Here is a 25,515-nt window from a genome sequence, read left to right on the forward strand (position 1 = left end):
GCAGCACCGAATTATTAATTATGCATTCAATCACAGCGCACATAAACCAAACCACGACGAATCAGTAGCGAACGACTAACAATAAAAACAACGAAAACAAATAAAAAATAAATTGGTGGTTAGTGATGGCAAAAAAGGTAGCAAAGAATGTAGTAAAAATGTTATCAAAAAGTATGAAATAAACAAACAAGAAGTTATATGTAAATAAATAAATTATTAAATAAAGGTTTCAAAAATAAATTATTATTTATATTTAAATATTATAATTATTGTTTCATGCACGGTTTAACTGCACATTCTTGAAATTTGTAAAGAATCGCAATTGTTCTTCACTAATTTTGATTTTTTTTGATTTTGACAGTTATCGATAACAAAAATATTTTTTATTATTCATCACTAACAGAACTGACGTGTTCGTGTTTACGCCTGGTCTTAAGAGTTTTGTTCGCATCGGTAGTAATTATTTTCATAAGTAATTGGCTAAGAAATAAATAAAAATGCCTGAATTAACTAATGTTGTTGTAAAATTCTACAATGATTACATTACCAACACGCCAAAAAAACTGAAGTTAGTGGATTCCTATTTGCTCTACATACTAATTACCGGCATTGTTGAATTTGTGTACTGCTGTTTAGTTGGAACCTTTCCATTCAACTCGTTCTTGTCTGGATTTATCAGCACAGTAAGCTGCTTCATACTGGGTGTATGTTTACGTCTTCAAGCTAATCCACAAAATAAAGCAATCTTCCTTGGCATTTCACCTGAACGTGGATTTGCGGATTTCATATTTGCACACATCATATTACATTTGACTGTAATAAACTTCATCGGTTAAAAATGATTTAATGTATTAAGTAAAAAATAAATCACAAATTATATATTGTGTACTTCTGAAGTAAATTTTATTTCATTAAATAAGTGTTTAAACGAAAAAACGAATAATTATTAAAAGTAATTCGATGTAAATTTGGATCTTTCGCCTGCATATTTTATACAAATTTATAAATGGGCTAATTGCATTCGTATAAAAAATATATCTCATGCGGAGCTACTCATTTTCCTATAAACTACAAATTAAGACTTTTTTGGCGGATTTTTGCTAGGTGGTTTGCCGAATTTTTGAATAGATGATTTTGTCTTGTTTTTGGTTGGTGGTGGTTCATGATCCTCGACATTCAGCGATATAAGATTTTTGAAAATTGAAACATTACGTGGAAAATTCAGTTTGCGTGTAAGCTAAAAAACGGTAATGTATGTAAAATTAAGATACAATTTAAAAGATCAATGATAAACCTTTCTTGCAATTATAGCATCTATGGAATTTGCTACATCAGGTTGAAGGGAGCGAAGTTTATTCCAATGTTGCCTCTGCTTTTGGTTTGGTAAATGCTGTTTCGATTTTGAAGCACAATTTGTAGTGGAACTTTTCTTTTGTTTCAATTCCGATTGAATAGGTAAACATTTGGCATGGTTTGAACCACATTTTAACTTCGTGGTCGAAGTCGGTTCCTCGATTATATTAATATATTTAGTATAGGATTTCGACTGATAACACATATCTGAACGGTGTGCGTACTCTATTGGAGTATTACATGGCGGTATAAGATTCTTACCACAAGACTTTTTAACTTTTTTTGCCAAAATTTTGGTATCACTTCCAGCGGCACATTTCAACAGCATATGATTTGAATTGTATATTTTCGGTTTTGGTTGTTCCTTCAGACAATCGCAGATCTTCCTTCCTGTCAGTGGCAGTACACCATTTCCATGAAAATTTTTCAAACCTCTTGGAGTGTTCTGTGGCACAGGTAAATGTTCGCGACATATAGTTTTATGCGTTAATAGAAGTTGTGGACAATCCCAAATCTGTCTCTCAGTAAGCGAAGTAGCAACATTTGTTCTAATAATGTTTTTAGTCATATTAGAATTTTGTGTCGTAATTCGGTCCCCCTTTCCTTTTGCCATTATATTTTATTTTAATTGAAACACTTGTTGCTCTTGATAGGCAAAAATATGATTTCGGTACTGATTTGCTTACTTGAACAGTTTAGACCATAATAAAGTTGAAAGGCAATCGCAAATTCTTATTTCAGAGAAACATGTTTTTAATTGACTTATATTTTTAAAACTTCAAAAATATTTAAACTTTAAAAATGAAGGTTAACTTGGTTTTAAATATAGTTTTATAGTAAAAAAAAAAAACTATCTAAGAGATAATTACGTTGTTTGTATATCGCGGATCTGTATAGTTCCTTTTGTGTGGGCGAATGATATTTGGTCGTCAAACTCCACAAGGTCGTTCAACTCTGTGACTTGAACCCGGCTTTTCTTAAAACCAGACAATATCACTCATTACAACTAAATCCAAAATAATTACGAGCAAGTAAAATCGAACGTAAATAGGATTTTCAAAAAATAGATATTTAGAGTAAGGTCGACTATTTACAAAAACATACATGCGTTTAGACAGATCCTTCAATGACGGTTTGTCAAAATTTTGAGTAAGGTTATTTATTGACAAATATATACATGCAGTAAGATAGATCATGCACTAAAGATCTGTAAAAATTTTATGGCATTCGTACGAATAAAACCGGAGTTTGGGATTAATTTTGAGAATAAATGGTTTTTTTATGTTTGAAAATTTTATTATTACAGTCTATGGCATGGGTACAAGCTTTTACCACATGGTAAGAGAAAAAACATCTATTCTATCGCCTTACAAATAATGAAACTTATTTAAAATGCTAAATGCAAAAAATATTAAATATTTCTATGTAGAAATTACCTAAAGCCCATACTATCACGTGGGTCTGAAATTTATGTTATACATATGTATGTGTATTGGATTTCAGTAAAGGAGGATAAGAACGCAACACCACAAATGCATTATAAGACCGGTTTTATTTATATCTTTAGTATATGATTTCTTGTTCTTCAGTTACCTCTCTTAATAAAATAGGCTATAACCATATTTTTAATAAATAATAATGTTATATATATAATAAATTATGGCCCAATGTTCCCATGGGAACGTACTGGATTGATTGATTGATTGATATATAATAAGTAGATATATTTCTAGATATAATAGAAATCTATATAATAAATAGATTCGAAATATTTAAATAAAGCATTTGCGTAATTGTTTTTTTTTTTATTATTTAGATATTAACAAATATTTACATAAATGACATTAATGGATATTCTAAGTTATTAAATGCGAGTTCTTTGACAACTCAAATATTTAACACTTGTACAGGATCTCTTTCATTTGTTAATTCTCAATCAGAAAGATGATTATAAGAGCAAGTTGGTGATTCATTCATACAAAATACAAATTAGTTGAAAATTTCTACTAGGAATACAAAATTAAAATTTTTACTATATTTATTGTTACACCTGTAATCACTATAACAAAAAGGAGCTATTTTTCTTTTTTTCTATGCAGGCAGAGAACAGCTCACACACCTAATTGAGATCCTTGAGAACTAGAAAAAATTAACTCTTAACGATCTTCTTATGTTTCTAAATCATACATATTGGATCAAACCGATGTATTTGCATTAGTACCCACTGTGAGGCGAGCAAAACGATGAACTGCAAGGATGATTTTTTCAAGTCAAATGTAAAAGCAGCCCTTTATTATGGCTGCGAAACATAGAAGCATTTAAAGCAGACAAAAAGGAAGATACAAACATTTTTAAATAAATGCCTGCGAGAAATCCTAGAAATATGGTGGCCTAACCACATATCAAATGCAGAACTTTTATTCCAAACAAATCAGAAAGCTGCTGTAACCGAAATAAAAATGTGAAAATGAAATTAGTTAGGGCATACTATCCGACGACCAAATAAATACATTCCACGACAAGCTTTGACATGGAACCCACAAGGCAGCAGACGCCCTGTTACAGCGGCTTTAACTTGGAGAAGGACAATTGAAAGAGAAATGACAGAAGCGCACTACGCATAGAACGATATATGCAGAGATGCACCTAACAGAGTGAGGTTTAAGAGAATGGTTGCGGCCCTATGCTCCACTAGGAGAAACGGAAACTATGAAGAAAAAAGGATGATTCTTAAAAATTTTATAAAATAAGGATTTGACTTAAAAGTAAAGCTGTTGACGAATTCTAAAAACTTGTAAAAAGAAATATCTAGAAATAATCGAAAATATTTATCATTATATGAGATCACAGTTTTACGTAATCTTTGACATTGTTGACCACATGTTTCAATTCCTCGCGGCACTACGCCTGGCTCGTACTTCCGTTTTTTCGCGAAATAGCTTCGGCGCTTTCAATCTACCCTTTATATGATCATTACGTCGGCTGTTTAAGACTTTACAGGTGTCACGAGCGCCTGCCAGCACTTGGTTTCCTCCAATTCGTGGTTCATATGTTATGATTAGGTAAATCTAATAAATGCTATTAATATATGCTTTGCTAATATATAGTTTGTGTGTATAGCTTATCGCTGTTACATTCTTTTTATAACCAAAAATTTTTCACGGAATTTTATTTTCATTAACTCTTAGATTTGCTGGTTTATATACATACATAGGTTATTCTCCACAAATAACAATATGATGAGAAAATTATAAAATGTATCATCAGAATGGAAAATGCAATGTCATTATTGTGGAATGTCATTAGTATATATTACATATCATATTGTATACATAGTTTTCTGATACTAGTTTCCAATTTTTTTCCAATACTCAGTTAAACTCGAAATTACTTGTGAAACCTACAATCCTTGATCATTTCATTCTACAAACTCTGATACTCATGCATATGCAGTATGTATGTATATAACTTTATAAAAACAAAAATAAGAGGCTTTTAAGTAACAATTTGAAGATTTACCTTTATAATTTATATTGATATTTATTATCACTCCTATACAATATGTTAAAGGCAGTTTCCGTAAATGTTACTATGATCATTACATTAAATTGGAGTTGTCACCATTCCGATTTCGCCATGCATGACTATTTGACCGGCTTTTGCAGCGACGGCTTTTTGGGCAACTTTTCCCACTACAGTTTATGTAGTGTATGTAGATATGTACATTAAGATGGGCTGGATATTAGAGTACCGCTTAAGATTAAGCGGTAGAAACCAGCAAAAGAAGAGGTCGACTAAGAAAACGATGTGCGCAGTAGGATTTAAAAGAATGAACATAAGAAATTGGAAAACATAAGCAAAAAATAGAGAAGAATGAAAGGATGATTTTAAACAGGTTTTTTTTTTTGACATTAGGTGGATGTGCGAAAGCCACCGTGTGAGACTTGAACCCACTAAACCACCTCTTAGGAATGAATGGAGAAGATTTCCACAGCATTGTGAAAACTTCTGAAAACTTCATTCCAGTAATCCGGGGAGGGAGAGAAAAAATAGACTTAGTACCTAGCGAGCTAGATTCATCTGAGCCAGAAAGCAAGGGTGTACATAAGGTAAACTGGGTTATAGAGAAGGAGGTGGGGTTAGAGCAGATGCGCGGGGGTGAGGTTAGCGGTAAACAGGCTTAGGTCCTACATGGACTCTATAGTCACGGATGATGTACCATATGTCAACATAGCTTAGTTTTGGAGATATCGAGATCACTAATTACTATAGTAAATATTATATACAAAATTCACACAGAAATGTGCTAATAGATTATGTTATAATACGATTATTATAAGAAATTGAAAATAAAAATTTTCAATAAATATTTTTAAATCAAATTCAGTTAAATGTACTTCGTCTCTAATTTTCTAAGAAAAGTTTTAAGTAATACTAAGTGTGCAATAAATATTAGTATTATATATTATTTTTAATACATATTAGTATTATATATTGGCATTATTATGATATACTCTTAATGGCATAAAATTTAGTTTCACTATTCGTAGTATAAACAAATTGCACTTAAAATCGATTTTATTTTATTATATAATAAAATAATTATCTAACGAAAATAAAATTTTATTTTAATTATTTAATTGCAATAAATAAATTTTCAAATTTACTATAGGAAAACATATTTGTAGAGATAGGGTTGCAATGTAGAGTTTTTTATAATTGTGTAGTTTATTTGTTTAACAAAAGTGTAGGTCGATTTTTGTTGTGTATTAAACAATAAGCAATCATTTATATAAATAAAAAATTATTTTCACATATTTTTTTAATTTAATGATATGTAGCCTTATATGTGTTATTTGCATCAATTTAATAATATAAATTATTTCAAAATAATATATGTCTGACTGTCCCTAAGGCTGTTTAAAAATTGTTTCCATAAACATTTTAAAATGATAGGTGTATTCGTCTGCTCCATTGTAGGCACCTTGTCGTGTTGAAGGAGCTTAGATACAACATGAGGTACTCTGAGTCAGTACCTCATGTTTTTTTATGTTTATGTTTTTATTGTCAGTAATTTGTAGTAGTTAGTAGATTTACGTTTCTGCAAACTGGCAAGGTCTGAATGACTTAATAATATCCTAGTGTCTCAGGAAGTAGGTGGCTGTGCAGATCATCTACTAAGTTCCAGCTTATCAGTCAAACTCATCAGGGTAAGTGCGACAAAGAGGCCACTTCTCTGCCAAGGGTGGATCGCTGATTGTCAGGCTGGAGAGAGAAAACTTCTTGGGTATGTAATACTAGTAATTGTTTTGTCATAATATATATGTGTGTGTGTACCCACTTAGTATGTACAGTACCCGACTAAACTCTCAAATCTGAGGTGAACTGTTACGCTCTCCTGTTTTAATTAATGCTTTCTTAAAGTATGTGGCTCTTCTTTGGGTGACCGTTTTTCCACTATAAAACATTTTTATATGGAAAATTTAAATATTAATAAAAATAATGTAATTACAGAGTCAGAGAAAGAAGCTCCGTTCGCCAACAAAAATTGGAGAAAATCTTGAACAGAGACTTGAAGCCTCACTCAAGACTCAAGATCCAGATGATCTGAACCCATCTGCTCAGAGACCAATGGTATCAAGCTGTGGGAACATCTCACCATTGATTGACATCCAGGTTTCTATGTACACAGGTGACTGTGATGGCGCTACTTCTAACGTTAACACTAACACCCAGAGCACGGTGAACTCAGGTGACGGCAACTAAGAGACCAGAAAGAAATAATATTACCGAATGTATTATTACGTACGTACGTTCAATTCAATGTACACTGAAAATAATTTAGGAATTAGTCCGAAATATTTGTTATAAATTCTTTTTTTAAATACAAACAAAAAATGTTGACAATAGCTTAATAAGTGTTTCTTTTTGATAATATGAGTTGTTAAATAATGGTTTAAATCAAATGTTTTTATAGGAGTATACTTCAGTGATAATCTATTTATCTAACACCATTCTTAAAAGTTTCACTAGTTAAATTTAAATTTTATAGATTTAATCAACATCTCTTTCACCTATAGGCGTAACCAGAAGCTTGATGGGGAGGGAGGGCTGATGAAGTTAATATGCTGACATGACAGAAAAAGTTATTTCTTCCAGGCGTGACTTCATTAGCTTCCCTGATTAGATTTCGCTCACATTCGAGCTACCATTGTACCATTTTTAAATGAAAAATATGCTAATAGAAAGTAAGGTATATAATTTTGATGAAGCAAAAAACGTAAGCTCGATACATTTTATTTTAAAATGAGAACATTATTCAAAAACAAAAACTAAAAAAGACGCCATCGAATATTTACTACACAATACGAATGTGTACACTTTCCTTACTTATTTTAACTAAATTTTAATTTCTAATTGCTTTTTATCTAAGTTATAATTTTTAGAATAATTTCATAGTTAATTGTTTTCTTATATGTTGAGATAGAAAAGCTTTTCTGAATGTACAGCCGGTGTCGCCTATTTGCGACGAATGCAATAGTTTCATCTGTATATATATTTTTTTTAATTATGAGTATAAGCTGAAGTAACACTCTTAGCCTTTAGGACTGATCTTTACGCACACTACGCTTGCGAACACCTGTTGGAGATATGGAAGCAGTTTCCTAAAAATTGAATATTAACATTATTTATGGGTTTTGCATCGATTATATATTATTTATTTACTTCAGTCTTTCCTGTTTGACTTCTTCTGCAGCATCATCTGCTTCATTATCTTCTACTGTATCATTATCTTCATTTACATTTAAATTAGACTTTTTCGCTCTTTGACTAACTCCTGTGGTAGAGAGGGAAGTATAAATTTCTTTATCTAGTCATCTACATCATCATTCTTTAACTCGTTTTTTACTGCATCGTCGTCATCAATGGTAACTGGTTATACTTTATCTCCAGTATACTTATATCTGATAATAAAATATATCATTATTAGTAATATGTTAGAGAAAAATTAAGATCAATACATTACACTACTTTTAAAAGGATCAACCAAGCAGAGCGTTTATAAAAAACACATAAAGATACAATATTACAATATTACAAAAATAAATAAATATAGCATATGGATAGAACTATATGTTTCAATTTTGTATGGACTAATTAATCAATTTATTGAAACACAAATATTATTTATATTATTTATTTACTTGAGGTCTACACTACCTAGATTTTTACAATACAAGATTTTTATGTTCGAATGTAAGTACGTATATTTTTGAATTTACGGATAAATATCCAAAAAAAATTTCAAAACTTTATCTAGTGTAGATTGTGGGTCAATCTTTATTCAGTTATTTTGATTATCGTTGATAATATCTTGAGGAAACTAAATTGACCAATTAGTTTCAAGTTTTGTTGATCTAACAACTCAGATCTGGGACCCATTGTGCCACAATGGAGATATTATCTTCTCATTCATTTCTGATAAACCATCTTGTTTCAATAACAAATTTTTAAAGTTTTGTTAAACTTGGGATTGATGTCTAGGACCCAATGAGATACCATACAGTATCTCCTATCTAGTCATCAATTTTTGATTAACCATTCAGTTTCAGTACGAAATTTTATAAAATTTATTAGCCTGTGGATGTGTTTGGCATAGTTCATTTGGTATTTAACTTTAAATTATATAAATAATAAACGTTTTAGGCTATAAATGGTAAAAAGTGTACTGTATTCTCAATATATTCACAAAAATGCATATATTTCCATATATAATACATAGTATATTATTATATGCCATCGTTTAAGTAGAGTCATTTGAGGCTTACCAGCTAACATATTCTTAACAATATTCCAAATATATACTGTAACGGTAACGACGAAAATTTACATTAACTTAAATCATGTTTTTTTAAACATTTTAATATTTATCTTTATTATAATAAATAAAATAAATATTAGAAATAAACCACCATCTGCCGAATGGAAACCACCGTTTCCGGAATTTAAAACAAAACTCAAAACACGGCGAAGTTGAAACCACACGAAAAATTCAAAAGCACACGAAAAACACAAAAATAAAGCATAGAAGTTACTTAACAGAATACAACAAACAACGAAAATATCAACGGCAAATGAAAAGATGCGCTACACAAAAAAGTTCGGTCGAATTAATATTTAAGACGTCGCATTTTGCAAGAAGGCATTGAGCGTTTGATCATTCGTTGGGATGGTATAACTTCAAATTTATTAAAAAGATGTATATATATTAACATATATATATCAAAAATAAAATATAAATAGAATTGTTTTAAGGTCTGCGGCGGTCTTATGACAAAGCATTTGAAACTATTATATATGTATATATTGGAAGGAATACAAAAATCGCACAAATAAATTATAGATATATTTGTAGCATAAGGATAAATACGTATATGTATTTACAATATATATATATCCTACTAACTAATGACACTTTTGCTCCCCGTTTGGTGGGAATTGCGTTGAGATGAACTCAATTTCACGGCGCTCGTCAGCAGAATACACATCGAGTTATCGCTTGGATATATGTATATAAATAAAGCAAAATAAAATCTGTTTTTTTATATGCATTGATTCTCTTAGAATTTAAATTAATTAACTCTCTTCTGTGTTATAACACGATTAAACTAAATAACAGTAGTGTACAAATAATTAAAAGTTTTGTTTTTCAAAGACAAGACCCATATTTCCTCTAGGGATATTTTCCGTAGAACATGAAAATCAAAACGATTTTTTTCTTTGTACCGTTTTCGAGTTATTTGCGAAAAACTGTTATTTGGACTTTTCTCAAAACATCACTTTGTATATGCCCCAATAATTTTTTTTTTTTTTGAAGTTACCTCATACAATATTGTATATCAAATAAACGGTGAAATTTGAAGGAATATTAAGCGCCTAGAGAGATATGCTGAGTCAGGCCGAGACTCGGTAACGGGTTGTTATGGCCAAATAAGTAAGTAAATAAGTAAGTAACTATGCGATTTGAGCTCCTAATTAGTTAAACGGTTTCAAAAAAATTCTAAATAAATAAATTCTAAATAAATAAGCCAGCAATGTTGTTGTTTCACATGTTATTTCTAAAATGAGTGGTTGTTCTTTTGTGATATGGTTACAAAAGAAAAGCTAATAAATTTTGTTAAATTTGTTTGCTAAGAAATATGAAGATGAATTTCATGTTCTAAGCGCCTAGACACATTACTTTCTAAGCGCCTAGACACATCTTTATAAAAAAGATGTGTTTTTGAACATTCGTTAATGCTTTTAGCATATCTAGTCTTGCCTGGTTAGTTTTTTTTTTATTTTTGACAGTAGTTGCCTGGTTAGTAGTTGCCTTTTTTCATTTTGTAATTTTGTAGAAATACTAACATTTGTCCACGAATATACTTGAAAAATTAAGAAATGTTTGTATACACGGTTAAGTTAACTACAGGAAAACTGTTTTGTTCAAAAGATTCGAATAAACACATATACGCCAATAAGAGAACAAAACAAAAATACAACCTTTGTTTTCAATACATAATATAGGTATTACATTTAAAAGCCGATATATTAAGCAGCTAAGCAAAAAAAAAATATAGATGAATTATTACATAGAGAAATTTGTCTACTGCTGAAAAAGTTCTATCGGCTTACAGTTCACAATACCAAAGTTTGGTTTTATCTACCAGAAATAGAAAGTAATGAGGAAAGTAATGCTATTTGCTGTTTTTTAATAATTAAGTTTCATGAAGTTGCTTGTATTTTCCACGTTTACCATGTTGAATCAATTAATACAACAGCTAACAATAAAAAACTAAATATTATCTGCTTACAATTAAAATGTAAATAAAGAAAAGCTCAAATATAACTTTTACTAAGGCAAAACAGTATTGTTTAGTAATAAATTTCAAAATTTGCGACTTTTAGGAGCAAATTACTACAGTTCTAGTACGTTTTGGAGAAAAAATGGCAGTAAGCAACACAGCATTTTTTTTATAAATCGCTAATAATATAATTATTACACTTTTCGATTTTAAAGAAACGCGTAAGTACTGTTAACAATTATTATAAGATAATATAATAATAAATTAACATTTTATTACAACCTCTATGAGTTTTTTCATGCGAGTTATTTTTGGTGGCAAATTGAAAGTGAGCATATCTAAATTTCCTTTTAAATTTAGGCACAACCAAGAAGTAGTAAAAATTTAAAATTGGCAATACTGATGTGACACTCTGCATAACATGCATTTTCGGCATAGCCCGAAAGAGCGTAATTTGCCGTGCCCGAGACACTCTGCATAACATGGTCCTTACAAAACTTTCTGATACATAAATGCTATTTCAAATGCATAAATCAGCCATGCCAATGGAAACGACCAGATCTTAATTACATTAACATAAGTAGTTTCAGTGGCAGTGGAAACATGATATATTTAAGATCATAAAATTAATTTTATGCCTTCAAGCAAAATTCAAAAATAAATAAAAATATAAAAACCCTTGACTTTAACCCATTCACTGCGACGTTTAGACTTATTCACCTGAACAGGAAAAGATTTGCAAATTTAACATTTTCTTGTTTGTAAAACAGTTTTCTAACAGACAATAAATGGCGGTAAACAAATATGTAAAATTTATTTCATTATAGTAACGTTTACTATTCACAAAGCAAGTGCAAAGAGAGCAAAGAAAAATAAAATCAAGAAATCATCGCAGCGAGTGGGTTAATATGAAAGATAAAATGATTTTCTATTAATTATAAAAAGACATTTGAATTTTATTTTTAGAGATAGCCAATGACTGTATTGGTTATTCGATACTTTTTCAGAATATGTCAAAATACATACTTGCTTTAAATTTTGTTATCGATAACAACGATTCAGTTTGTAAATATTTTTTTACTGGTGAATCAAAAACGTGTCGGCAGTAAAGAAGTGAGTTGAGTCAATTCTCTTATCTGACGAAATTTGGTTTTATTATTGTTATTTCAATTCTTGTTGAAATTTGTTGAATTCATTACTATATAAACACGCTACTGGTAAGTAAAAAAGTGTAGTATTTGTTATATTATTCAGTTTGATACACAAAAAATGAATTATATGTAGGGAGTTTAAAATAATAAAGTTTTGTCACGTAAACTTGTAAATTTACTTTCACTATTCGGTTAGTATTATTAGTAGTTGTTATTTCTACGTGGCAGTTATTTTTATTTCTAATCTTGATTTTTATATATATTTAATATTTATAGCAGCAGCATCAAAATGAAATTTTTAACTGCTAAAGAAGTGCGTGAAACTTATTTGAATTTCTTCAAGGAAAAGGAGCACATTTATGTGCATTCCTCCAGTACTATACCATTAGATGATCCCACATTACTTTTCGCAAATGCTGGTATGAATCAATTCAAGCCCATCTTTTTGGGAACTGCTGATCCCAACAGTGAGATGGCAAAATGGGTTAGAGTAGCTAATACACAAAAATGTATACGTGCTGGCGGTAAACATAATGATCTTGATGATGTCGGCAAGGATGTGTACCATCATACATTTTTCGAAATGTTGGGTAACTGGTCATTTGGCGATTACTTCAAAAAAGAGATATGTGCTTGGGCATGGGAGTTTTTGACAGTTCGTTTAGGTTTGCCCGGAGAACGTTTGTATGTAACATATTTTGGCGGTGATAAAGCAAGTGGGTTAGATCCTGATTTAGAATGCAAACAAATCTGGTTAGATTTGGGCTTAAAACCAGAACATATATTACCCGGTAGCATGAAGGATAACTTTTGGGAAATGGGTGAAACCGGCCCTTGTGGTCCCTGTTCTGAATTGCATTTTGATCGCATTGGTGGTCGAAGTGTGCCCGAATTGGTTAACATGGATGATCCCGATGTGTTGGAAATTTGGAATTTAGTGTTTATACAATATAATCGTGAACAGGATGGCAGTCTAAAACTGTTGCCGAAGAAGCACATTGACTGCGGCATGGGCTATGAGCGACTTGTTTCTGTAATACAAAATAAACGTTCGAACTATGATACCGATCTTTTTGTGCCATTGTTTGAGGCTATACAAGCTGGTACGGGTGCACCTGCTTATAAGGGACGCATTGGTGCAGATGATGCTGATGGCATTGATATGGCATACCGTGTATTAGCTGATCATGCCAGAACAATCACTATTGCGCTAGCAGATGGTGGCACACCTGATAACACTGGTCGTGGTTACGTACTAAGACGCATATTACGTCGTGCTGTTAGGTAAGTTTTATTATTATTGGTGATCAAGTCAGTTTGGATTTTTATTTTACAAATTTAATACAGTACAATTGTACACATCTAAACTGGTTTGATTTGATATTCCAAAACGAAACAAAGTCCATTGTAGATTTCCAACATATATTTCATTACAGGTATGCCACAGAGAAACTGAATGCAAAGCCTGGATTTTTCTCAACATTAGTCAATACCGTTGTTGAGTTGCTAGGTGATGCTTTCCCTGAAGTCTCGAAAGATCCACAACATATCATTGATATTATAAACGAAGAAGAGCAACAGTTTTTGAAAACTCTAACTAGAGGAAGAAATCTTTTAAACCGCACCATTGCAAAGTTAGGAGATCAAAAAATAATACCAGGTGATGTAGCCTGGCGCTTATATGATACTTATGGTTTTCCTGTAGATTTAACGCAATTGATGGCTGAAGAGAAAAATCTTGAAATCGATATGACTGAGTATGAACAAGCCAAGCAAAATTCATACATTCTATCTCAAGGTAAAGGTGCTAGTAAAATTGATGAAATCAATTTAGATGTCCATGCAATATCTGAATTGCAATCTAAAGGGATACCAACAACCGATGACTCCTATAAATATAAATATGAAGCTGCATCGGATGAACGTGAGGCTGCTTATAGCTTTGCACCATGCACTGGTAAAATAGTAGCACTACGTTTTGAAAATAAGTTTGTAAACGAAGTAACCGCTGGACAAAAGGCTGGAATAATATTGGATAAAACCAATTTCTATGCTGAAAGCGGTGGACAGATATTCGATCAAGGTGCACTAGTTAAAATTAATGATGAAGCAAATGAATTTTTGGTGGATCGAGTTTATAATCGTGGTGGTTATATACTACATATTGGTGTCGTAGAAGGTATCCTAACTGTGGGTGATGAATTGAATTTACAAATCGATGTTGAAAGACGTTCGTTAACAATGAAGAATCATTCCGCCACTCATGCATTAAATCACTGCCTTTTACAAGTACTTGGCAAGGATACCGATCAAAAAGGTTCACTTGTTGTGCCTGAAAAATTAAGATTTGATTTCAACAGTAAAGCTGCTATGACAATCGAGCAAGTAGCCAAAACAGAACAGTTAACACGTGATTTGGTATATAAAAATGTACCTATTTATGCTAAAGAATCCACACTTGCTGTTGCAAAAACCATTCGTGGTTTAAGATCTGTTTTTGACGAAGTTTATCCAGACCCTGTACGTGTTATATCATTTGGCGTGCCGGTGGAGGAGCTAGAGAAGAATCCTGATGCGGAGGCTGGTGAACAAACATCGGTAGAATTTTGTGGTGGCACTCATTTACGTCGTTCTGGACACATTGTAGACTTTGTAATAAGTAGCGAAGAGGCTATTGCCAAAGGCATACGTCGCATTGTTGCACTTACCGGCCCTGAAGCTGTAAAAGCACTCAAGAAATGCGAAGCATTTGAAAAAGAAATTAAAACACTGCAAAATACAATCGAACAAGATAAAGAAGGCAAGAACTCCAAAATGTTTGTTAAACAAATTGTGGAGCTGACTGAAAACATTTCGCATGCTACAATTGCGCATGTGAAAAAGGATGAAATGCGTACTGTACTTAAACAACTCAAGAAGACTTTGGACGATAAGGAACGTGCTGCAAAAGCAGCTGTAGCAGTTACAGTAGTGGAAAAGGCTAAAGAAATCTGTCAAGCTCAACTTAATGCACCCATATTGGTAAAACAACTAGACGCCTTTAATAATACAAAGGCGCTTGATTCTGCACTCAAACAAGTGCGTACACTCAGTCCGGAAACTGCTGCCATGTTTGTATCTGTTGATACAGATTCCAAGAAGATTTTCTGTTTATCTTCGGTACCGAAAAATGCTATCGACAAAGGTCTCAAAGCCAATGAATGGGTGCAACACATTTCAGAAGTGCTTGGCGGTAAAGGTGGTGGTAAAGCTGAATCTGCACAAGCTTCAGGTCCCAACTATGAAAAAGTTGATGAAATATTGGAATTAGCTACTTCTTTTGCAAAGACTAAGCTAAATGTTTAGTTATGCTTAGCAAAACTAAATGTTATGACGTCATTAAAATCCATCGAAAGCATTTAAAAACATTTAATTTATCACAGTGTCAACACTCGCACGCTTGGCCATTAAAATTTGCTGAACTGAGCTACTGCGTTCAAAACAAAAATGCTCATATTTAACTATAATATTTTGATATAAAAATACGAAAAAAAATTTGAATTACGTTTTACACAAATTGTATTGGATTGCTATTATTTATTAAAATGTTTACTTTTATTTAAAAGCAGTGTTTGTTTATATTTATAAAATATTTAGATGTTAATTACGTCGTCCTTATTGCATCATCCAGCTGTCATTAGTTGCGGTTGTTGTCTGGTTTTTATCTATATCAAATAAATATTGCGTCAAAGCGAAATAATTAAAAGATAGCATAGATAAAAATAAATAAAATTAAATAAAAAAATTTAATTACTTCACTTGTGATAAGAACCGATGGAAACAACGTTTAAGATATCTGTACTGTACCATTTAGATATTCATATCAATAATAAACTCAATTACTTACTTAAATTACCATAACAATCCGTTATCGGGTTTCGGCCCGAGGCAGCATTCCTCTTCATGCGCCACTGCTGCATACTCGTCTCATATGTCAAGTGCGGTTAATGCTCCCTCAACTTGATCACTCTAATATTTTATTTTTAAAAAGCAACTATAAAAGTGCGTTAATTAAGATATTATTATTATCATATATTTATACTATCGTGGTTTATTTAGTCCTGTATCTTTAAAGGACGTGATGACATAGGTTCCAACATAGTTTCTAAATCTACCCTATTTTGTATCGAACTTATAGACATTCATGCAATGTAGTGTTCCGCTTATGCTAATTAACAAACGGTCATTGTAGTATATTTTAAATAATCCCTAAATGTACTAAAATAGAGAATAAATTTTTATTTTAGTGTTTAATTTATATAGCGGAATAGATGTTTACAACCCAAAGTTGTGTTATTATCCCTTTAAACAATAATATTTATTGATATGGTTTGAGTTCGATTTGATATCTGGCGCGTCTACTTATTAAACGTCGTTTGTGTAATCAATTTTGACATTCTATATACTAGTCACCGCTAGATGGCACGTGTATTTTTTAAATGATAAATCTAAAAAGTTTATTACTTTCAGTTAGATATCTCAAATACCAAGCTATATCAGTATATAGCGTAATGAAAAAGGTCATCCAAAATGAATATTACAAATATATGTTATTAAATCGTGACGGTCATGGTATATACTAATCATTATAATTATAAGAAAATTATATGCATATTTTAAATTTTTATAAAAAATCTTTTAATATTATAGATTACAGCTATATTTAAGTTGTAAAATAAAAATTTCAAAAATTTTTTAACAATTATTCGTATAAAAACCAATTATAAAATTATAAAAACCAAACCAAATATACCAAACATATTATGGAGTGTTCGCAAAATAATTAAAAAACTTACATTATGACAGATTTGACATTTCTTAGCGCAAGCAGAATTGTTATGATTTGCTTCTAGTTTCCTCTGTTGTGCTGGTAAGAGTTTTGAAATTAATTGTTTTAAACAATTAACAATTTGAATAAAAATAAATTTTAACTTTAAGTATTCCTAATGAAAAGAAGTGCTATGGAACATATGACATATGAAATTGCAGTGAAAAAAGGTGAGTGACTGAGTTAAGAGATTCTAAAACTCTATACCCAACAACTAAAAAATCTGTATATGTTTAGCTCAACTTGTAGAACGTAATCCGGCGCCTAATGGACTCCCTTTAGTTAGTCCAAGTCGGGTATCCATGCACGATGAAATGGATATAATAAGTCTGGCAGAAGAAATCCAAAAGGCGGATAAAAATTTGCGATCAAATACATGCGGAAAACTTTGCCTCATTCTTGACCAGGTTGAGAATTATAAAAAACACCAAATTATGTAATTTGAATTGAATAAGTTTATAACAAATTTTTTTCAGATAAGATTTTTGCAATCACAAGCTGCTGATATAATAAGAGAAGCAAATGAAAGTATGGATTTAAATAAAATTGCTTGCAATTTTGTAAAGCAAGCTGGGAAAGTGTATCATCTGTATCAAAAGCCATCGGGTCAAAAATACTTCAGTATATTAACGCCAGAAGTGAGTATATTATTTATTTATTAATTAAGTACAGTAATCCCACCTATAACACGGTTCTCTTATAACGCGTTTTCATATTACGCGATTTCAATCCCCCTTATATATAGGGGCATTCCCTCATATAATGCGGGGATTTGTATAGTTCATAATTAGCTTCGTGTACCTTTGCACGTGTGTATATGGGATATACGGGAATACCCCTATAACGCGGAACTAATGTACAGCGTTATAGATTGAATTACTGTACAAATTAAAAGTGAATTAGCACTTTTCGAGTAATTTATTTATTTTTATTTTAATTATGAAAAATGAATATTATATCAAAGTTGATTTTTAAAGTCAATTATGACGGAATTACTAAAGCATATTGAAAAAACTTTTCTATTAAGAAATTATATAAATTTTGATTAGTTAAAATTCATTATTCAGAAACTAAAATAATGTAAAATGGAAGCGTTATGATACCAGATGATTTCAAAAAGATTCATAATTCAAGTTTTTAAACTATTATAAAGACTATAAGCCTTTACAAACTGTTGTAACATTAGTAGAGAAACACTACCGATACATAAGATATTTTTTAATTACTATGTGTATTTTGCTTTGTTGTCCGCCGAATGCAAAAGGAGAAGTGTTCATATGTTTTTTCTTCTTTCTCTTCATCGTTGTAGATTATGCAGTAGCCATTTGGTGTAATATCTGTATAATGTCTTATAATCTTTTCTCATGAAAAGAAACTTTCGTGACTTTTTAGTTTTCGTTTTCACAAGATAAGCATCGTTGTCAATATGTTATCCTTGATACCATCATTCATCTATTTCCTTTAGGAACAAATATTAGTTGTTAATAATATTAGTTGATAAAGAAGCAGTAATTTATGTTTTTTCTAAAACAGTTTAGAAGTAATTAAAACTAATTATAGTAATTTTATTGGATAGTTTAATAGCGTTACAGTTTGACTGTATTGCAATATTCTAGCAATCAAATTGTATGTATGTCACATTGCTGGGTCATCTCATTAAGAGATTCACCGCAATGCACAACTTACTTTGATATTAGCAGTTTAGCGCTTTAATAGTTGCTTGAGTATCAGAATAAATAAGAATCAAAATAACTGCAGAACTTAAGAAGAGATTTCTAATTCTTTAAGTGAATTTAATAACTTCTTAATCACTTCACATCTTATCCCATCTATATAAAAGTACATTAAAAGTAAACATATTAGCGTTTTTCCCATCTATTCTTGGATAGACGAAATAGGAATTTGTAATTGTTTAAATTGGTATACACACTATTGCAATCTTAATTAAATTAAAATACCGGACCTTTTTTTAATTTTTATGGCAAGTATAAAAGTAAGTAATGGCTTAACTAAGTCTACGTTACATATAGATTTTTATTCCCACAACTGTGTTTCTATATTATATTACAGTAATAACTGATTTGTCCATACCGTTGGTACACATTAATTAATATTTAAAGGCATAAATTTATTCTCGTTTAGTGTTAAGTAAATAAATATATAAATAAATATATATTTAAATAAATATATATATATGTATAAATATATATAGACATACATATATTATTATAGTTCACCAAAAACAGGTTGGTAGTCTTTCCGATATTTTTATATGTGTCAAATATCGAACATCACTGTTGTATTCCCTTAGAAGGTTTAATAAAAGTTCGGCAATAAAATTTTAGCGAAACAATTTCATAGTTTTTAATTTGTATCAATATATGTTATTCATTCACCCTTTATCAATGTGAACTTCACATATTTTATAAAAAAAAATTTGCAAAATTTATGCTTTAGGCTACGCCTATGTGCCAAGCCGACATTTTATTCTTTACACAGATGCAATATCCTCTTCAGGACCAAGATTGTTACACAACAAGGTTCTCAACAGTTCTCCGCTTAACATCTACGAGAAAGAACAATGTCTCCCCCGTGCAGCAAGAATTGTCGTACCTCAATTGAGATCAGAATATACCCGAGTGCTAAACAGTTACTTTTCACGCATAAAAACGTCTATTCCTAATGTATACCCAAACTGCAGCTCTAGTCCCCATGATGTCGCTCATGTTCTTCTGTACCACAATGCACACAAACTTCCGTCCAATTGATCATTGGATCTACTCCATTGAAGTGGGGAGGTTTCTCTGTCTGGACCCGGGTTAATGTTCAATTTAAATTCTACCCACCCAAACTACTTCTTGTCCTCATTCTCTGCTCCATCACAATCAACCACTACCCATCCGCTTTTCCACCCATGTAATCGTCTTGTATATTCTTTTATGTTATTTGATTACAGATCCCAGCTTGAATCACGGAAGAGGAACTTGCTATAAGAACCCTTTAGCGGTTCTAAAATTCTTAGTATTTTTATAAATTTGTCTCTTCTCATTTGTTAGCCTCCCTTAACTATTGTAAAATTAATATTGTCACTTATTATTTATTGTTAAAAAGTTAAAAATTTTTTAATATATACATTATAAACAAATTTGTAAATTTTCATTCTAACATCTATTTTTAATTGGTTTATCAGGATTGGAATGGTTACATAGAACAAACATATTTAGGTAGTTACAGATTGGAGAACGATTTTTCTTGGACAGCTGTAGACAAAATTGAAGAACGTGATCAAAAAATGAATATAGCCGCAAAATTAATACAACAGCCTGCTATAGAAGCTATTTGTGCCCCAAGTTCACCTATGGTTACAAATATCATCACTGAATCAATAGACTGAATAGTCATAAAACGAATATTAAAGTAGCAAGATTATAGGATATAAAATCATAAATAAATATATAATTAAGATCCAATTACTTTTTTTAAACTTATACGAATGAGTCAAATAAAACGAATTGTGCATCTTGTTTCTCTCTGTAAAATACAAAAGAAAATTATATATTTTTGTATAAAGATATCGATATAAGTAACAATAATTAAGCTTTTATCTATTATAATATAAAGTGTTTTAAAATATTATGAAAATTTAAATCTATTGATTTAGAAAATATGTTCAAATTTATATTAAATTGTATTTTTGCTTTTAAAAGTAATAAAGCAAAACGCATACAATAATCGACACTACAGTATTTGTTTTTATTTTTCTTTACTTAGTAATAATTAATTTTATTTATTTTCTAATATGGTATTAGATGGTATCCTTATTACTAATTCCGTCTGTCCGTCCAATGCTTTCGTATTCTTAATCTGTAAACGGTACTTTAAAATTTTTTAAAAACGATATACTTTCAAATTTGTGCAAAGTAATCTGGTCTAGGTGGACGCAGATCAACTCAACCACGCAACCACTTTAAAAAGACTATGTATGTCATAACGACCAATACTGATTTTCTAACAAGCACACAGCGAAGAAGACCTATATTATAAGAAACATTTGCACAGACATCCCTAGCAAAGCAGAAATAGTTGATGCTATTACTTTTTTTAAAGAACGGGAAAGTGGCTGCCTTAGACAACATGCCGGGAGAATGCTTCAAAACAGTACCGTTCAGTGACGCCGACATTCCTTATCCTCTATTTAGAGAGATTTGGAATACCGAAAGATTACCAAAAGAATGGAAAGCATAAGTAATTATAAAACTTCCGAAGAAGGGTAACCTTTCCGATTGCAATAACTAGCGGGGGATCGTATTACTGTCATCGACTCGATTAAGCGAGAATACATTTGGACGGCTCTTGAAAGATACGGGGTCCTTATGAAGTTAATTCATTTAATTAAAAATAGGTATGATACCGTGCAGTGGAGAGTGTTGTAGAAGGGAGCACTAAACGAGATATTCCCATCAATGACGGATGTCTGTCAAGGATACCTTCTGCTCCTCGACACCTTTGATACCGAGAACCGCGGAATAAACTCACGACTAAATAAACCCCTTGAAGAACTTGATTACACCGACTATCTGATAGTGTTGTCACACAGACAGGATCATATGCAGGTAAAACTAGACGTGACCAACGCGTAAGCTAGTCGAAAACTAAGGCCATCCGCATTAAAACAAACTAGTAATACCTTTTTAATTGACGATCAAAGTATCGCGAACGTTACCAGTTTCACATATCTAGGCAGTGTTTTCCACGGACGCTGAAGACAAAACGAATGTAAAAAGCCGTATTCAAGGAGGTCGTGTAGCTTATGCTAAACTATGAAATATATGTATATATAAATATTCTATGCCTGCGTCAAGTCAGTATTATTATACGGCTTGGTGAATAAAAAGCAGCTCTACCCGCCATGATGTTTCCCATCTGTTTTCATATGCTAATACATACACCAATTTGAGACCAATTGATTTTTGGTCTGCCTTATTGACTTGGTCAGGTTTTTCGGGCTCGACTCAAGTTAGTTTTAATTAAAATCCCACGCATTTATAACTCAATCTTGTTTTCCTCCTCTTTCACATTTTTCACCTAACCATATTCTAACACATGTATTTGTATTTATAATTTCTTTAATGTTATCTACGCCAAAGATCGCCATAAAATGGTTCTATAAATATACAAAGTTTCAATTAAGTTTGGTGTTCCTAATGTATTTATAACCAAACCGAGAACAATAAAAAATACACATTTGTACGGCAGAGACGTGAAAATTCCATGAACTACTTATAGAACTAACGTCTCTGTGGTTTAAGATTTATACGAAAATACTAGACGTGAACATAATCTTCAATCCATATAAAAATTGCTATGGTCTTGTAGGGAGACGAACAGAAACCTCGGAATAACTGGTTATACAGAGCAAAATGATCGAAAGTAGAAAACGATCAAAGATTAGATCATGTTTGAATCACCTAATCGACTCGATAAATGGGTCAACTGCAACGATGATCGAAGCGATACCTATAGCGTATTAAGAGCAAATGACTAGAAATATAATTCTGATACATAACTATGACATTCTTATCTATCGAAATTAGTTGTAGCCTTAACCTTTTATATTGTTTTTAATATATATTAGATAAATAGATTCAATATTTTTGAGTGGAAAATGATACACACCTACTCGGTCCAAATGACAATAAGATACAGCGACGTATGATGATAATTACAATTTTCCAGGTATAGTTGACTTATCGATGCCACTTGTCTTTTAATACGGCTACGGTGCCGTACCGCCTCTTTCATATCAGGTTTGTCATTATTGGTACTGGTGTAAAATTTAATATATGACATAAAATCTTATGATATTTGACATAGTTCTATCAAACTGCTTAAATGACAATGATACTTGCACAGTTTAAGGGTTAGCTATCACATATGACCGCAATTGGTTTAATAAATATCATATCTGATTTCACATCCCATATTAGTTACTTTAAATCATAACATAGTTAAGAATTTTAGTAACTAAAGTATTTTAGCTTTTTTGAAGTGATATGAAATGGTTTATATAAAACTAAATTAGTTTCATTGATATTACTGCAAATTAATGTAAATATTTTTTTTATATTGATTGACCTATTTCTAGGCATCTGTATGGAATTTGGCGACACATCAATAGAAAAAAACCAAAATCTCTCATAGGGATATCTCGTGGAGATAATCTTGCAGAAGGTTTACTTACAGGTCATTGTTTTCTAGGTAACTATGCTAGGAGACTAAAGCTCCCTTTCAACTATATCTGTCTCAGTTGTTGTGAGGACGATGAAAGTTCACGGCGCCGCCTTAACACTTGAGTGGCTTTCTTTTTTGAGGATCTTGATTTTAACCTTTGGGTTTTTAATAATACGTTAGCACAATTGGCCTATAGGTCTAAGTGGATCCCCATGGAATCGCCGGTATAACCTAAACTAATCCAACGCGTGAGTCGAGGTTTTAAATCTATACATATATATATCTTCTCTAAACAAGTGCAATATAATGATTACACACATTAGATACAAATTTGTAGATTTCCAATTTTAAAGACATTACTTTTATTTATTACAAATTCTTATTTTTATTTAAGTGAATGGAAAACTTCCATCTCATTTATTCTCACAGCTTCACCTAAATAATTTTCTGTCAGTCATGTATATAACTGACGACCTTATATTTTTGGATCAACAATTACACTTTTTCCTATACATTCACCTAAGTGACTAACTTATATCTGAAATATCAGTTTTATTTTCTCTCACACCTGTCTCTCACACATGTCTTTGTAAGTTATCAACTGGAAAATCTATTTATATCTAGAGAATTTTATTCTAAATTTATAGAATGTAATTCAGGAATGTAATCTGCTTTATTACACCAGACAATCAGCTATCACTCACTGCAAAAGTGTCTGGATTCACAGACTCCAGCCGTACTTCAGTTCGTGATAGTTTTAATTAAATTGTTGCCAATTTATTCCAATAGCCTAAACTGGTATGGACGAAGTATAGTCAGTCTCTTTTATCTTCAGACAGAGTAAACACTTAGAATTGGTTAGTAGTTCACCAATATTTGTTATGTTGCAGGCTCCAATTAAGATGTAGTTAACTTCTTAACAAGCATCACAACAGTATTGTCTGCAGCAAGCAATTGTGATAATAGCTGAAGTAATGCAGGTCTACTTTGAAACAACGATGAAGTTGTGGACAATGAAGTTTTAGAATTGAAGCAGAGGGCTATATTGTGACATGTCTGGTAACCGTATGTAGATGCTCGAGAAATGAAATAATTGGTATATGCTAGATTCAAGTGACATATATGTCATATATATGTCAATTTTATTTAAATCGGTTTTGAAATAGAAATATATGTAAGAAGTAATATTTTCTAAGAGACTCTTTCTTATTTATTAAAATTACATATGTACATGTTTATGGTATATCAAATTTGGATGATAAACAGAACAACTAATATTAATCACTGTTAAAAATGGATCTTTCAGTAAAAAGTTGGCTTTAACTGCTACATAAGTAAAAGTCTCAGATACAAATACTTGTATAGAAAATTTTTAATATATCTAAAATAAATAAATTGAACTAAAATTTAATTAACTGCATTTTATATTAATATATACACATATATACTTATATAAAGTTAATCATTTTTGGTGGTAAAATTGTTATGACTGTGTAAACAGTATTTAAATTTCGTTTAATCTAATGTTAATATTTTTAATTTTTTATGATTAGGTTAGGTTACATCAGCGATCCCTAGGGAATCCACCAAGGCCTACTTGCCCATTGTGTTACCGTATATATGGGAAAACTCAGGGTTTAAAACCACCTAGAACCTTTGGCGAAGTTCAAAATGCTATTTAGTGTGAGGTCTTGTAATTGATCAAGATTCTTAAGAAAAAGGATTCCTAAAGTGATGAGTCGTCGCCATGCATTAGCTGGGCAAAGACAGAGTAGTTGAGATGCACTCTTATCGTCTATCCCATATCTGCGACAGGTATGATTGAAAGGGAGATTCAATCTTCTAGTATGGTATCCTAGTTAACAGTGACCTATAAGTAAATTTAATAAATAAGGCTGATATCTCTACGGTGCATCTCATTATACTCGTGGAGCTTAGTGGATTTCCTTTTAGTGAAAAGTGGCTAGATTGCATACAGATGCCTGCATGTCGTTGAGTCTTCCCATCGTTTATTAAAAATTTCAGCACAGAAAGAACCTAGTAACAATTTGTATGGTTTATTTATGAT

The 25,515-nt window shown here is 31.3% G+C and overlaps 4 protein-coding genes across 6 annotated transcripts; 3 read left to right on the forward strand and 1 right to left on the reverse strand.

Moving 5' to 3' along the window:
- Positions 1–44: 44 nt before the first annotated feature.
- On the forward strand, positions 45–893 carry LOC119687157 (dolichyl-diphosphooligosaccharide--protein glycosyltransferase subunit DAD1). Its single transcript, XM_038101365.1, has 2 exons — positions 45–137; positions 404–893. Exon 2 carries the CDS (start codon positions 498–500, stop codon positions 834–836), a length of 339 nt encoding a protein of 112 aa, XP_037957293.1. The 5' UTR covers positions 45–137; positions 404–497; the 3' UTR covers positions 837–893.
- LOC119687156 lies at positions 892–2,118 on the reverse strand. Its single transcript, XM_038101364.1, has 2 exons — positions 1,295–2,118; positions 892–1,237 (listed from the first exon to the last, which is right to left on the reverse strand). The coding sequence occupies exons 1-2, from the start codon at positions 1,964–1,966 to the stop codon at positions 1,076–1,078; spliced, it is 834 nt and encodes a 277-aa protein (XP_037957292.1). The 5' UTR covers positions 1,967–2,118; the 3' UTR covers positions 892–1,075.
- Positions 2,119–12,274: 10,156 nt separating this feature from the next.
- LOC119662491 (alanine--tRNA ligase, cytoplasmic) lies at positions 12,275–15,953 on the forward strand. 3 transcript variants are annotated; one of them, XM_038072120.1, is made up of 3 exons: positions 12,275–12,415; positions 12,626–13,633; positions 13,786–15,953. In XM_038072120.1, exons 2-3 carry the CDS (start codon positions 12,639–12,641, stop codon positions 15,692–15,694), a joined length of 2,904 nt encoding a protein of 967 aa, XP_037928048.1. In that variant the 5' UTR covers positions 12,275–12,415; positions 12,626–12,638; the 3' UTR covers positions 15,695–15,953. The 3 variants fall into 3 exon arrangements, with proteins under 3 accessions (XP_037928048.1, XP_037928050.1, XP_037928049.1); XM_038072122.1 differs by having other exon boundaries at positions 12,629–13,633; XM_038072121.1 differs by lacking the exon at positions 12,275–12,415 and adding an exon at positions 12,452–12,540.
- Positions 15,954–17,110: 1,157 nt separating this feature from the next.
- LOC119688897 (uncharacterized protein C1orf50 homolog) lies at positions 17,111–20,757 on the forward strand. Its single transcript, XM_038103561.1, has 5 exons — positions 17,111–17,258; positions 17,327–17,386; positions 17,454–17,623; positions 17,693–17,854; positions 20,407–20,757. The coding sequence occupies exons 2-5, from the start codon at positions 17,335–17,337 to the stop codon at positions 20,608–20,610; spliced, it is 588 nt and encodes a 195-aa protein (XP_037959489.1). The 5' UTR covers positions 17,111–17,258; positions 17,327–17,334; the 3' UTR covers positions 20,611–20,757.
- The last annotated feature ends 4,758 nt before the right edge of the window (positions 20,758–25,515 follow it).

This window comes from Teleopsis dalmanni, chromosome X (genome assembly GCF_002237135.1).
Source record: "Teleopsis dalmanni isolate 2A chromosome X, ASM223713v2, whole genome shotgun sequence".
In the NCBI taxonomy this organism is placed as follows: domain Eukaryota; kingdom Metazoa; phylum Arthropoda; class Insecta; order Diptera; family Diopsidae; genus Teleopsis; species Teleopsis dalmanni.